The sequence below is a fragment of the Ornithorhynchus anatinus genome, chromosome 6 (genome assembly GCF_004115215.2).
Source record: "Ornithorhynchus anatinus isolate Pmale09 chromosome 6, mOrnAna1.pri.v4, whole genome shotgun sequence".
Classification (NCBI taxonomy): Eukaryota; Metazoa; Chordata; class Mammalia; order Monotremata; family Ornithorhynchidae; genus Ornithorhynchus; species Ornithorhynchus anatinus.
In genome coordinates, this window is record NC_041733.1 from 43,888,158 (window position 1) to 43,903,952 (window position 15,795).

Below are 15,795 nucleotides of genomic sequence, written 5' to 3' on the forward strand. Positions count from 1 at the left end.
GACGGTAAGCTCGTCGTGGACAGGGAATATGTCCATCAACTCTGATACACTGCTAAATTGTACTGTGTGCTCTGCACACAGTAAGCGCTCAATAAGTATGACTGACTGAATGAATGGCGTAGCTCGGTAATAATGATCACAAGGGGATTTATGAAGCGCTGACTCTGTGCCGAGCCCTGTTCGAACCGCTGAGGTAGATACAGTGCAATCAGGTCGAACACGGTCCGAGTCTAAACAGGAAGGAGAACAAGTAGTTAATTCCCATTTTACAGCTGAGGCAGTGACTCACCCAAGGTCATGCGGCAGGTCCTCTGACTCCCAGGCCCGGGACCTTTCCATTGAGCCACACCACTTCCACCCTGCTCAAGAGTTTGCAAGGGTCAGGGCAGGAATTAACTGAACTTTCGGCGTTTGGGTCGTTTCATTCACTTGGAAGACCCATCCAGCAGCATGGGGAGGTCTTAGCTCACGCCAGGAGCCTTAGACTCTAAGTTCATTACGGACAGGGAACGTGTCTACTTATTCTGTTGCATTGGACTCCCCCAAGCGCTTAGGACAAGGCTCCGCACACAATAAATGTTCAATAAATACCACTGATCGATGGGGTTCCAGTTAGATCTGTTTCTCTACAAGGCCTTTCCCAGTGAAGGCGCAGGAACCACAGCTCTCCCAGCTGTGCCCCGACTGTAGCAAAGACAAACATCAATCAATCGATGGTATTTATTGAGCGTTCGCTATGTGCAGAGCGCTGTGCTAAGCGCTTGAGGGATTACAACAGAATTAGCAGATACATTCCCTGCACATAGCGAGCTTACAGTTTAGAGGGGGAGACCGACATAGATACGAATAAACGAGCAATTGATAATATCTAATTTAAAGATATGTACCTAAGTGCTGTGGGGATGGGGGTGGTGCGAATTTCAAATGAATTTCAAATTTCAAATCTTTTCCGGGATCACAGCTCCGAGTGCGTAGATGGCGCAGAAGGGAGACGGAGCCGGGGAAAAGAGGGTTTCATCGGGGAAGGTCTCTTGGAGGAGATGTGACCAGAATAGTAATAGTATGGTATTTATTAAGCACTTACTTTGTGCAGTGCACTGTACTAAGCGCTGGGAGATAATACACAGGTGGGAATTAGATATGGCCCCTGTCCTTCGGGAGGCTCAAAATCTAAAGCAACCACAATTTTAGACACTCAAGGAGGGGTCTTCAGCTTTTGGAATCACAGGGGGATGACAGTCCCTGGCAGTCTACAGGTGGGGAGTCTCCCAAGTCCCAGCTCCACTGCTTGCGTGCCAGGTGACCTCGGGCAAGTCGCTTGACTTCTCTGTGCCTCAGTTTCCTCATCTATACAATGGCGATTCCATACTTGTCCTCCCTCCCCCTCGTCTCGGAGCCCCAAGGGCAGGGGAGGCTGTGTCCGATCTGATCATCCTGTACCCAGGCCGGGGCTTTACAAGTGGCACAGTTGTTCACACACTCTGGCAACGCACTCATTCAACTGTATCTATTGAGCGCTTACTGTGTGCAGAACACTGTACTAAGCGTTCGACTCAGTCTCCTACTGGCCTGAGCTACAACAGAAGTCATCGGGAAGCAAATCCAAAACCTCTTATTCCCAGCCCGGACTTTAAAGTGATCGACCGGCTTCCGTTCGTTTAAAGAGGTCATCAAATTACCTCCAGAGAATATCTGAATCGGAAGAAAACCAGGCGGAGACTCCTCTGTATTCTAAGAGAGGCTTGATTTCTTTTCATCTGCCACGTCCCTTCTGCCAATTAATCAATAAGATTGAAAAGACTCATGGCTTCGGTATGACCCCCTTCTCCCCCGGTTGGGTTAAAAATAGCGATATTTCTGCTGAAATCGACATCTGAAATGCAGCTGACAGAGTAGAAATAGCTGCCCCTCCCACTCTCTCTCTGACCCAGATGAAGCTGCCATTAATATTTACTGAGCACCCGCTGTGGGCAGAGCGTGGTCCGGTGGATGGTGAGTTAGTAATAAAAATAGTGATCACTGTGACGTTTGTTAAGTGTTGTGTGCCAGGCACCGGGGAAGATACAGAAGATACAGAGAAGCGCATGGCGTGGTGGATAAGAAGTGGTGGTGGGAATCAGAAGGTCGTGGGTTCTAATCCTGGCTCCGCCACCTGTCTGCTGGGTGGCGTTGGGCAAGTCACTTCTCTTTGCCTCAGTTACCTCATCTGGAAAATGGGGATTAAGACCGTGAGCCCTATGCGGGTCAGGGACTGTGTGCAACCATTCATTCAACTGTATTTAATGAGCGCTTACTGTTTGCGGGGCACTGTATTAAGCGCTTGGAGAGTACAACACAACAATAAACCGGGACACTGCCTGCCCACAACAAGCCCACAACCAGATTTGCTGGTATCCGCCCCAGCGCTCAGTGCGGTGTCTGGCAGAGTAAGCACACTATAAATATCATTATTATTATTATTATTATTAATAATGATGGCACTTGTTAAGCGCTTACTAAGCACGAAGCACTGTTCTAAGCACTGGGCGGATACAAGGTGATCAGGTTGTCCCACGTGGGGCTCGCAGTCTTCATCCCCATTTTACAGGTGAGGTAACTGAGGCCCAGAGAAGTGAAGTGGCTTGCCCAAAGTCACACAGCCGACTAGTGGCGGAACCGGGATTTGAACCCATGACCTCTGACTCCCTAGCCCGGGCTCCTTCCACTGAGCCACGCTGCTTCTCTATTATTACAGTTAGATCAGGCACGATCCCTGCCCCACATGGGGCTCCCAGCCCACGGGTTCACTGAAGACACTGAGAAGCAAAGTGACTTGTCCAAGGTCACACGGCCGGCAAGAGACAGCTGGGGTTAGAACCCAAGGCTTTCCATTCCCAGCCCTGGGCCTGTGTGACTGTGGGCAAGTCACTTCACTTCTCTGTGCCTCAGTTACCTCATCTGGAAAATGGGGATTAAGACCGTGAGGCTCACGTGGGACAACCTGATGACCCTGTGTCTACCCCAGCGCTTAGAACTGTGCTCTGCACATAGTAAGCGCTTAACAAATACCAACCTTATCATCATCATTATTATTATACTGCTTCTCAGCAGCCCCCACCCAACAGGACCCATTCTTGCACCAGATAAAGGCATTGGTAGGAATGAGAGAGCCTCTGGGTTTTTCTTAGATGACTCACGATGGAGTGTAAGACTAAAAACAAAAGAAGGGCCCAGGTGAGTCAAATGGCCACCCGCGTGCTTCTTGTCTTTCGCCGGGGGAGGTCGGAACCGGTTTCGAAGAAGGACACGGGCCTCGACTTTCGACCATACGCGACCTTTATTTGCAAGAGGTGGGGTCATTTTTTTACGCAGCATGCCGCCATTTTTCTCTTCCAACCTCAACCTACTAAGTTTCCTTATAAATCTGTAGCAAAAGTGCACTTTTTAATAGGTTGTATTTATAGTATATATCTTTCAACAATTTCTCTCCCCGACCAGGTATCTCGTTGGCAGAAACGTTCCCGGCCCGGTATGCGCAATCCACATCGAGGGCACCCGATGGGATGTCCCTGGAACGCGAGCTTCGGGTGTTTTGGCTTTGTCTTTTCAGACTCAGTGTTCTCTTTGCTGCGGGCAGAAAGGAGGGATACACGGAGGCGATCGGTGCCACCTCACGGGCTCCGCAAGGGCGTGGGAGCCGAGGCAGGAGAGTTGCTACCGAGGGTCTCGTTCTCCGGGGGTGACTGATCTGTGGCGGGTGGGGAGAGAATGACCCTAACAGACTCTGGAAACAAACGTGTTGTGCATGATCGAGTCACAGGAAACAGTGGTCTGCGCTGTGTAATTTCTTTTTCTTTCATCCTTCAGACGGAAAAGGGGGCCGGTCTGAGGACGGAACCGTGGGTCTATTTCTGCTTGAGAAAACAGGAGAGGATCGACGGCATGTGGAACGGAAGAACGGGTCTGGGGGTTCAGCCTCCCTAAAGTACTGCAAGAGGAAGGAGGAGACGACCCACTGTCTTCATAAGGGCACTGGGATTCTAGGGATCCCCTGCAGACCGGAGAATTGCATAAGTTAACGTGTCTGCGGGGACGGGCACCAACGGGTAACGGGGCGGCCTGTGACGAGAACGAGAGGAGCCCGTTAGCTAATGAGGCGAGGCGAGCCAAGGGAAAAAAATGACTCCCTTCAAAACCCAGCTCTGAGCCACTGGCTCTAAGCGCCGGCCCACCGAGAGAAGAATCTGGATCGTTTCATAGAGGTTTTCGGGGAATTCCCTTCCTGTTCTTGGTTTGTTCTCAAACCAGCTCCATCCAGTCCTCAACAGACCAAACTACTTTCTTCCGCTCACCACTGGTGAGCCGGGCCCTTGGGAGTAGGGGTGGCTCCCCGAACACTTGCAGGACAGTGTAGGATGTCCAACTAGAATGTCACAGGGGGAAGGTTAGAAGGTTCTGCATTCTGCACTCGTATTTCTCCTCCTCCTCCTCCTCCTCCTCCTCCAAAGATGCTGGTTCCTCCCAAGACGTGGACGAAAACTATCTGGATCTATTTGAGAAAAAGACCCTCAGCTCATTTACCTTGGCAAACGGGGTGGTCTGGGTGTGATGATCGGGTCAAGCTTCCCGAGGGGCGTTTTGCGTGTCCCCGTGACCCAGCAGTGGACTCTCTACCCCCCTAGCCGATCGCCAGACGGGCATTTTTTAGAAACACATCCGTTGCTGCGCCCGACTGGATCTGCAGGCCGGTATCTCTGACTCACGCTTTTTGCTAAAAATAAAAATATCAGTACAATAGACTAAGTTGCATATGAAAAAAAATGTTACAACTTCCAGGAGGGAAAGGGACGTGACAATAAAAATGAATATCAAAAGAGTGGCGTTTTAGTGTTATTTAAGTCTGAGGAGATTCTGGAGAATTTATAATTCTGCACGGAATGATTTTGATCTTAAAAAAAAAATTACAGGCTTGACATTTCCAATGTGTCTTAGAATTATACTGCTTCTCATGCCTTAGTCACCAAAAATATCCAGCAACTGGCTGCTACTCATATCTTAAAATATGTCTTCGGCTGACAAAGAATATTGAAATCATTCTGCCAAAATACAGAAGAGCCAGGGGAAAAAAACCACAGAACGCCTTGGGAAGATCTCAGATGGTGAAGGAGATTGTTCCGGGCCGCTCAGAGAAACCTTTCCTTTTGGAATACGAAGCTGGGTTTCAAGTAGAAAGGGAGGAGGATTCCGGAGGGGAGCAGGTGGCGAACAAACAAACCGGGAAGAAGAGAGGAGCAGACACATTCATCTCGCTATGGCGGGTGTCAATCTGAGCTTGGCTGGAGAGGAAACCTCTTCCTCCTCCCGCCGGGTGGCCCGGGGAAGACCGTCCTTGGCCGACGGTTCTCAACGTCCTGACGGGATGCCACCTCGATCCCTCTTTCTTCTTCTTTTGTCGACGGTGTCTTAGGGGCCGGGAGGAGGGTGGGACGGAGAGAGTTAGACGAGGGCTTTGCTTTCCTTTTTAAATTAGAGTTAATCGGTTCCATTTCAGTCCCTTGACTGGTAAAAGAGGATATACCCGGATTCTGAGTTTTTGGAAATGTCTGATGTTAGTCCGTAAAACTCTTCGATCGCTTGGGCATCGATTTTCTGCAATCCAACAGAAGAGAGTTAGGGTCTCTGGAAGGCTGCCTCTCCCCCACCACACCGAACCGCCTCTCCTCGCCCGCTCAGAGGCCGGGGCGGCTGAAACTGTGGGCATCCCTCTGGACACCGCCCCTCTCCCCACTCGCATGAGGAAACGCTGGCAAACTCAGCCCTGGCCCAACGGTTGGATGGCCACCCAACCAGTGGTCCCTGGGAAATCTCCTCAGACTGGGAGCGCTCCGAGAAGGACAGGGACCGTGTCCGACCTGGTTATCGTGCATCTACCCCATTTCTTAGGACAGTGTCTGGCACATAGTAAGTGCTTAACAAATACCACTATCATCATCATCATCATCATCATCATCATCATCATCAAGTGCCGCTTTCACGGCGGCTCGGCGCCTGCCAATCGGTGCAGTTTCAATCCCCGAAAGGTGCTTGCTTGAGTGTTTTGAAACTGCAGAGCCCTTGCCCGGGATTCAGCGTGGTTTGGAGAGAGTCTTTCTCTTTTTCCGTTTGGATTTCAATTTCAGGCAGGAGGGGCGTACCTTCCTTCCTTACGTCTAATCGGGAGTGGGAATACGGAGATGACAGTGTGCATCGTGACTCCTCCTGGAGTGAAGGTTTCCTCCGGAGGGAAAGGAGCAAAAGGTGGTTGTGGAGAAGCTAAGGGGAACCGGGTGAAATTTCTTGGCTGACAGACAGAGGCTCGGTAGCCAAAGGGTAGATTCAGTGACTTTTGAGAAAATTACACGGGAGAGAAATCCAAGTTGGCCAATCTCTCAGAAACCTTAGGACTCAAGCTAAGACTTGGGAATCGACCTAAACCCATCCTCAGCACTTACGCATAGGAGTTTATCAATCAGTGACGGCATTTACTGAGCGATTACTGGGTGCAGAGCACTGAACTAAGCGCTTGGGAGAGTCCAATACAATACGGTTGGTAGACACGATCCCTGCCCGCTAGGAGTTTACTCGATTTGTACCTTCAGTTACTTATTATAAAGATCCTTAGGTCTGTCTTTCCCATTAGAGAGGAGAGGAAACACATGGGCAAGTCACTTAACTTCTCTGTGCCTCAGTTCCCTCATCTGTAAAATGGGGATTAAGACCGTGAGCCCCACCTGGGACAACCTGATTCCCCTATGTCTACCCCAGCGCTTAGAACAGTGCTCGGCAAATAGTAAGCGCTTAACAAATACCAACATTATTATTATTACATTATTTCTTTATTTTGTACTTTTCCAGGGCTTGATCCAGGACACTGGACTTAGTGGACCATCAGCAAGCACTTTCAGTTCCCGAGGTGCTCCCACTTGATACGAGGCGGGGGGAACCTTGATACGATGAGTTTACGGAGAAGGAGGGTGGCCTAGTGGAGAAAACAAGGGCCTGGGAGTCAGAAGGACCTGGGTTCTAATCCAGCTCTGCCACTTGTCTGCTCTGCCACCTTGGTCACTTTACTTCTCCGTACCTCAGTTACCTCATCTGCAAAATGGGGATTAAGCCCGTGAGTCCCATGTGAGACTAGGGCTGAGTCCAACCTCCCTAGCTTCTAAGCAGCGTGGCTCAGTGGAAAGAGCACGGGCTTTGGAGTCAGGGCTCATGAGTTCGAATCCCAGCTCTGCCACTTGTCGGCTGTGTGACTGTGGGCAAGTCACTTAACTTCTCTGTGCCTCAGTTCCCTCATCTGTAAAATGGGGATTAAGACTGTGAGCCCCACGTGGGACAACCTGATTCCCCCGTGTCTACCCCAGCGCTTAGAACAGTGCTCGGCACATAGTGAGCGCTTAACAAATACCAACGTTATTATTATTATTATTAGCTCAGCAATTAGTAAGCCCTTTACGGATTCCATTAAAAAAACCCCCCAAACTCCCCCTCTAGACTGGGCAGGGAATGTGTCTACCAACTCCATTATACCGCACCCTCCCAAGCGCTTGACACAGTGCTCCGCATCCAGTAAGGCACTGAAGGAATATCATCGAATGACTGATTAAATGCCCGAAACCTCACTTATAAGCCTCACAGGAAACCTCACAGCATCCCTGTGTTCGCCACCCGGCCTTCTGCCGGATTAGCGATTCCGGCGTTGACTGGAGTTCCAAAGGGAGAGATGGCTGATCCTCGGTTTCTGGGTGGAGGGAGCCTGCGGCACGAGGCTCTGTCGGAGTGAAAAGTGGCTTGCGCGGAGCCATTCACACGCTCTCGTCTCTGCCGGTCGGCTTCCTGCTGGGGCTCGGCGTGCAACGGGCAAGGCGGGGGCCGGGGAAACAGCCCACTGCCCGGGACGGTTCTGTTCGTACACCGCCAGGGAAAAAGCAGCACGGCCTAGGGCGTGGCCAGCAGCGTGGCACAGTGGATGGAGCACAGGCCTGGGAGTCGGAAGGTCACGGGTCCTAATCCCAGCTCCGCCACTTGCCTGCTGTGCGACCTTGGGCAAGTCACTTCGCTTCTCTGAGCCTCGCTCAGCTCGTCGGTAAAATGAGGATTGAGGCTGAGCGCCCCACGTGGGGCGAGGACTGTGTCCGACTTGATTTGCCTGCATCCACCCCAGCACTCAGTAGAGTGCCTGGCACAGAGTAAGCGCTTAACGAAGACCGCAGTTATTATCATCGTCGTCAGTGGGAAGTGTGCGGGCCTGGAAGTCGGACGGCCCGGGTTCTAATCCCGGCTCCGTCGCTTCCCTGCTGTTCGCTTCTGGCAAGTCACTTCACTTCTCGGTGCCTCACCTACCTCATCTATAAAATGGGAATTAAATCCTACTCCCCCCCGACTTAGACCGTGACTCCCATGCGGGCCAGTGACTGTCTGACCAGCATATCCTGTATCTCCCCCAGCGCTTAGTACAGTGCCTGGCACACAGTATGTGCTTAAGTCAATCAGTCGATCGCATTTATTGAGCTCGTACTCTATGCAAAGCACTTTGCTAAGCATCTGGGAGACTACGGAACAGTATAACAGATCCATTCTCTGCCCACAATGAGCTTACGGTCTACAGGGGAAGACAGACATTAAGAACATTAACTAACAAGCATCATTTTTAAGAAATGTAAAATTTAGGCCGCGGCATAGGCTGTGCTTTATCAACCGAACCCGGGCAGGCAGTTAGTGGCCTTTGTGGCTACTGCCAACTTGCCGTCCAAGTTAGCACCTCATTTTCAGGCTCTGCACACAGTAAGTGCTAAATGGATACCACTGATTAATGGGTGCTTCCATCAGAAACCTTCATCCGGGATGCAGCCCCAGCAGGCAGAGAACCCAGGTCTCCGAACTCCCAGGGAAATGAATGCTTTTTCCACTGGACCAGCCTCGCCACAAAATCGGCAGGGTCTCTCCCCTCAAGATTTGCCTGTATCCACCCCGGTGCTTGCTACAGTGCCTGGCACACAGTCAGTGCTTAACAAATACCGTCATCGTTATTATTATTCAGTGCCCCCTTAGGCCACCGTGGGGAGGTTCGGCCCCGGCCGGGGTGGGATCTTGGGGGAGGAGCCGAAAAAAAACCTAAATAATCCTCCCTCCAGTTTTCAGGGATCCTGCCCTGGCGGGAATGTCTCCCGGGCCGCCTCCAGCCCGTGTGGGATAACAGGTGTTCTCCGGCTCCACGCTGGACCCATCGCTCTCTGAGTCGACATACCCCATGAGGTTTCATTATACGACCGTGTCGGCTCTGAAAACATCTTCCGCTCTTTGATTGAAATGCCAGATGAACTCCCACTGCAATCAAGGCTCTTTCTCTCCCCGGCCAGAATTGTGACGCTCACCCAGGAGTGCCCCCGAAGGCTCACATAATCGCCCTCGCCAAGGTCTTTAGGAATATCTGTGGCCTGACCGCCCGGCCGGCCCTGCCTTGCCATCTGGGGCCCCGGAAAAAATCAGAGATGGCAAAGACCCCACTGAGGCAGCCGGAACGCTCTCTAAGTGGCTCAAGAAGCAGTGTGGCTTAGTGGATAGAGCACGGGTCTGGGAGTCAGGAGGTCCTGGGTTCTAATCCCGGATCCGCCGCGTTTCTGCTTTACGACCGTGGGCAAGTCACTTCACTTCTCTGGGCCTCAGTCACCTTCTCTGTAAAATGGGCATCATTGTTATTATTATGGCATTTGTTAAGCGCTTACTAGGTGCCAGGCATTGCTGACTGCTCCCCCCGTGTCCCGTCTCTGGCCTGGAACGCCCTCCCTCCTCATATCCAACAGGCAATGACTCTCCCCACCTCCAGAGCCTTATTGAAGGTACATCTCCTCCAAGAGTCCTTCCCTAACTAGGCCCTCATTTCTTCTTCTGCCACTCCCTTCTGCATTACCCTTGCATGTGAATTTGCACCCTTTATTCACCCCTCTCTCAGCTCTCCAGCACTTATATCCAGATCCATAATTCAGTTATTTATAGTACTGTTTCCCCCGCTAGACTGTAAACTCATCATGGGCAGGGAAAGTGTCTACCGGTTGTTATACTGAACTCTCCCAAGCGCTAGCAGCATGGTGTAGTGGGTAGAGCCTGGGCCTGTGAGTCAGAAGGTCATGAGTTCTAATCTGACTCCACCACCTCTCTGCTGTGTGACCTTGGGGAAGTCACTTCACTCCTCTGTACCGCAGTTACCTCACCTGTAAAATGGGGATTGAGACTTGAGTCCCACGTGGGACAGGGACGGTGTGCCACCCGATTTGCTCATATCCACCCCGGCGCTTAGAACAGTGACTGGCCCATAGAAAGCACTTTAAAAAATACCATTATTATTACTCCGCACGCAATAAACAGTCAATAAATATGACTGATTGACTGACAGAGGGAAGAGGGGACCATTCAGGATTCCTCTCTTGACGGGGTGGGGGAAGGTAACATCCTTGCATTCCTCATCCCCCGGGAGGGAGTGAAATCTTGCCTCCAGGAGCACTGCAGGAGCATCCGAGAGGCGGGAGGGACATACTGGGAAAGCTGTGGCCTTCTCACCCCGGACAGTTTGGCCCCAAGCAGCGAGAGATGCCCGGAGCTTGACCCCTTCAATGGTGACTGACCCCCACATTGCAGTTCTCACAATTCTGTTGGTTGAATTTCGATCTGCCTTCACCTTGGATCGGACTACATTCTCAGTATTCTCTGTGTCTGCCCTCCCCTGCTTAGACCGCCGGCTCCTGGTGAGGCAGGGACTGGATTTTGATGTATTTGAATGAAATCCCCCGTGTTTAGGACATCGTAAGAACTGGATCAATCTAAATCGTGAAAGCGGTTGGGTTGTCTGGACCCTGTGTTCATTCCTCTGCTGGCCTTTTGACTCTTTGAGACCATCACTGAGGTGGTATAAACACCATCTGGCCCTGCTTCTTGACAAGAACTTCAATCCTTGACCTACCTCATCATGGTCAAGCGGTCCGTACGGTGGGGAACCTGTGTGGTGTTGTCAGAAGGAAAGCGCGGAAGGTTCTTGCGCTGGACCATTTAATGATAATAATATTAAAAATAATAATAATTGCAGTATTGGTTAGGTGCTTAGCGTGGCTCAGTGGAAAGAGCCTGGGCTTCGGAGTCAGAGGTCACGGGTTCGACTCCCGGCTCTGCCACTTGTCAGCTGTGTGACTGTGGGCGAGTCACTTCACTTCTCTGTGCCTCAGTTACCTCTTCTGTAAAATGGGGATTAACTGGGAACCTCACGTTGGACAACCTGATTACCCTGTATCTACCCCAGCGCTTAGAACAGTGCTCTGCACAGAGTAAGCGCTTAACAAACACCAACATTATTATTATACCGTACTATTATTACACTGTACTAACCACTGGGGTAGACCCAAGCAAATCAGGTAGGACGCGGTCTCTGTCCCACATCGGGCTCAGAGTCTTTATCCCCATTTTACAGATGACGTAACCGAGGCCCCAAGAAGTGAAGTAACTCAACCAAGGCCACAACAGAAGAGAAGTGGCGGAGCCGGGATCAGAACCCATGACCTTCTGACTCCCAGGCCCGCGCTCTATCCACTGTGCCATTCTGCTTCTCCAATCTGTTCCCTCCCAGTGCTCTGAGTCACACCCTTCCAGACTCCTTCCAACCAGAGCCCAGATCTGCCGCGGCAAAAGCACGAAGCACTCGAGGCCGCCCCAGGCATCGTCCTCTTAATTAGCAGCTAAGTCTGGAGCCCGAAAAGTTTGGTTGGAGTGAGCGATGGTAAGGGAGAGGCCAGAAGGCAAGGGGAGAGCCTGACCCGAGAGGTACCGCCTTGACGACGTGGTCTGGCAGGTGAAGAGGAAATCTGCCTTCGATCCAGTCTCAACGCGGCCCGAGACTTCCAGTGTAAACGGTGAAATGCCAACCAGCGGCTGTTGCCCTGGCCACTTTCTTCTTCGCTTTCTCTCTGCCTCCGGGGACAGCTTTGAGTGAGGAATTCTGCCAAAGGGTGGGCTGCCATCTCTGAAAACGGCACTGTTGGGTTGGGCCCAAGGGCTCGGAGTGGATGGCATGATGCCGCTCTTCTTGTTAGAGCCGCCACCACTCTACCTCGCCTTGGAATCATGCCACTCTGACCCTGACTTGGTGGGAAAGGGTGCCAACATCCGGAGGAATAGGAAGAAACCAACAGCCTGTCCACGGATTAGCCACTTAAGGTGACCACAGATATTTCAACTGCCACCGCCGGCTGGCATTGGGGCTTTGTAAAGCCCCTCTCCAGGCCTACTGGTTCTTTCTAATTTTTTTTTTTTTTTTTTTAAAGTCCAGCTCTGGGTCGGCCCTCATAGGGATTGTCTCTATCTGTTGCCGAACTGTACTTCCCAAGCGCTTAGTTCAGTGCTCTGCCCACAGTAAGCGCTCAAACGTTCGGGATACGTGTGAAAAAAAATTAAAACAGAGAGCGGTCGGCGTGTGTTGCTTTCTCCTGGTGGGTTTCAGCTAACAGAATACACGTTGGCCATTTATATCGGAATTTAACAGAGCACGTGAGCTTTAGCAGGACACGTTCACGGAAGTGCTTCACGTTCCGGCTCAAGAAGGCTCTGGGCCAGTGGCCTGAAAGAAATCTTGCGACCGCTCACGCCCCTGGATTTATTCCCTCCCGGCTCTCACCTTGCGTGTACCGCCAGGCAAATCAGGCAGGACTTGGACAGACCCCGTGCCCTATCCCGGGGAAACGGCCCATACCGCCTTGCGGGGGCTCGAGCCACCTACCTCTACGATGTCGTCATCGAACAGCAACCAGAACCCATGGCTCTTGACGATGGTGATATAATGGCCCCGGTTTGGCCCGCTGTGGAGAAGATATGGCATATTAAACATCTCTCGTTTGAGTGCCGAACACTTACGTGAGTTCCGATTTGTGAGAGAACTGCTACTCTGGTTTTGGGGATTGCTTCAGTGTGAGATCATCCGGTCCAGCCCCCTGCTTCAAGGCAGGCCAGTGACCAAACCGGTCAGGACCGATGCGGGGCGAGGGGTGGGGGGGGGGGGTGGGGGGTCAGTCTTTTCTCAGAGACTTGTCCCGACAGAGATAACCCAACTTTCCTTGCTCATCTGCTCCGGTGCTGAACCGCCCTATCAACCCATCCAAGTTTTTTGTTCCCGCCATTCAAACCGTTTCTTAAATGTGAAGACACCTATTAAAAGCATTCCTCCTCCTTCTCCTCTCCAGGCAAAACCACCATCGCTCCTCTAGCCTCTCCTCAGAGGACCTATCTCTTTGACCGATTCCATCACTCTTCTGGGAACAATCCTCGAGTCCTTTAAAAATGACCAAAATGGACCCGGGATGCTAATAAGAATCCGACCGGCGCAGAGTAGAGCACTCATTACTTGGGGCAGTACTTGGCACACAGCAAGAAATACCACATTTTTAAAAATAATAATAATAATAATAATTAGTAGCAGTCGGGGGTACGTTCTGGTGCTGCATTTAGGACAGTGCTCTGCACACAGTAAGTGCTCGATAAATACGATCGAACGAATGCATTAAGTAGTAATGACAAGTAGCAATTGGGTAATTGCTACTGCTCCGTCGACAGGGACTGGGGACTCTTCTTAAGTTAAATTCCTACTGCAATCGTCCTACCGGGTCTATGAACTTGATTTACTATGGGCAAGTCACTTACGTTCTCCGTGCCTCAGTTACCTCATCTGGAAAATGGAGATTAAGCCTGTGAGCCTCACGTGGGACGACCTGATTACCCCGTATCTCCCCCAGCGCTTAGAACAGTGCTCTGCACGTAGTAAGCGCTTAACAAATCCCAACATTATTATTATTATTTGCGCGTGGATGGAGTCCTGCCGAGTGCTTTCGAAAAGTCCAGAACCAACCTACAACCACTTAAGGATAAACAGCTCCAGGAACTTATCGGCTCTTCATTTGGCCCGTTTGAAAATGAGATTCCACGACCTCGATACTAGTGGCCTTTCTGACACTGGGAAGACTCACAGCAGAGAGAGAGGCATGGGCAATCTTTTTATTTATTTATGGTATCCGTTGAGCGCTTACTATGTGCCAGGCGGTGTCCTAAGCACTGGGGTAGATACAAGTTGATCGAGGTGGACACTGTCCCTGGTCCACATAGGGCTCACATTTCACGGATGAGGTAACTGAGGCACAGAGAAGTGAAATGACTTGCCAAGGTCATACAGCAGACGCACTGCAGAGCCGGGATTAGAACCTGGGTCCTTCTGGCTCCCAGAACCTTACTCTTTCCACTAGGCCACGCTGCTTCCCGCGGTATCACAAGGGTCTGCTGTCAAAGGCCAAGCTCTTTGTGGGCAGGAACTGTGTCTTCAGACTGTTGAACCGTGCTCTCCCAAGTGCTCCGTACAGTGCTCCGCACTCGCTAAGTGCTCGATAAATACCACCGACGGATCGACTGATATCATGGCAGGGGAGAAGAGGAAAATCTCGGGGGGGGGGGGGACGGGGACACAGGAAACCAGAGGGCAGGACTCCAATCTACACGACATCTGAGCCCCCGCAAGAGGTTCCTTTCTCTTCCCAGCCCGTACGGCACCGCGAGATACGCAGCCGGTCGAGTCCTCCAGCCGGAAATCCCGTCCGCTCTCCGAAGGGCTGACTCTCTCCGGTCAATAAGCAACGAGCTTTTAATTGCTTTCACTCATTTGCCGATTAACAGAGACCTCAGCCTTTCCCTCCGGAGACGGTGCCGGCCGGAGACGGAGCGAGGGAGACGTTACCTGCCGCAGTGAACGACCACGGCCACGAGGTCATACATTCGGTCGGGGTTGGTGGCATCTCCGGACGTGTTAAAGAGCCGCAGCTCCAGAGGAAAAACCACGCGGTAGGAGAGTTTGGTATATCGGTGCAATTGGTCCATGTACTTGAACCTTTTTAAGTGCAGAGCTAGAATCATGGGCAACTTCTTCACTCTCATTCTAGGACACGGGAAGAGAAGAGAAAATCACATTAGGTGGGGCGGCGGGGGTGTTTATTTTCGTTTAAAACGGTATCTCTTAAGCGCTTCCTCGGTGCCAGGCACCGTACTAAGCGCTGGGGTAGATACGAGCTAATCGGGTCGGATACAGTCCATGCTCCACGTGAAGCTCACGGTCTTAATCCCCCTTTTAGAGATAAAGGAACGGAGGCACAGAGAAGTGAAATGCCTTGCCCAAGGTCACACAGCAGACGAGTGGCAGGGATGAGAACTCAAGTCCTCTGACTCCCAGGCCCTTGCTCTTTCCACTAGGCCACCCTGCTTCTCTTGGTTGGAAGGAGGCGGGAGGACGTTTTAGTTCAAATTCCTAGGTGAGCTCAACTCTCTTTTCCGTCCTGGGGTCGTCTCGCTAGGCTTTCAGGCTTTCGCGCAGAAATCTCAAAGAAAACCGATCTTTTGGGCAGAGAGGGTCACCAGAAGAGAACGCTTTCCAGCCCCTGAAGGGCACAAAGGTGTAAAACAGTGCACAAGACAAGGCGGGGCGGCGAAATGCAGTACTGTCTGATTCCACGAGACCTCCTCCCCTTCAGAGTCGAGGCGGAGGCAGACGGCGGAAGTGAGACCTGTCCGGAAGCCCGGCTGACCCCGCGCTACTGATCAGCTGGGCGACCCCCCTGAGGAGCCCAGTCTGGGAAGAGTTAATGTGCCTGGCCTAGAAAAACAGAAGGGAGCTGAGGGGGGGGGGCGGCGGACAGCCACTTCCCCTCAGAGCGGTGTGGCCTAATGGAGAGAGCACGGTCCTGGGAGTCAGAAGGACCTGGG

The 15,795-nt window shown here is 51.7% G+C and overlaps 1 protein-coding gene across 1 annotated transcript in view; it reads right to left on the reverse strand.

Moving 5' to 3' along the window:
* Window positions 1–3,297: 3,297 nt before the first annotated feature.
* Window positions 3,298–15,795, reverse strand: part of LOC100076243 (ubiquitin carboxyl-terminal hydrolase 12-like) — a 67,110-nt gene continuing 54,612 nt past the window's right edge. The window contains exons 7-9 of the mRNA XM_029067497.2: window positions 14,777–14,974; window positions 12,779–12,857; window positions 3,298–5,628 (exon numbers count right to left, since the gene is read on the reverse strand). Of these exons, the coding sequence (XP_028923330.1) occupies window positions 5,527–5,628; window positions 12,779–12,857; window positions 14,777–14,974 (379 nt within the window). The 3' untranslated portion in view covers window positions 3,298–5,526. The remainder of the gene's footprint in view (window positions 5,629–12,778; window positions 12,858–14,776; window positions 14,975–15,795) is intronic.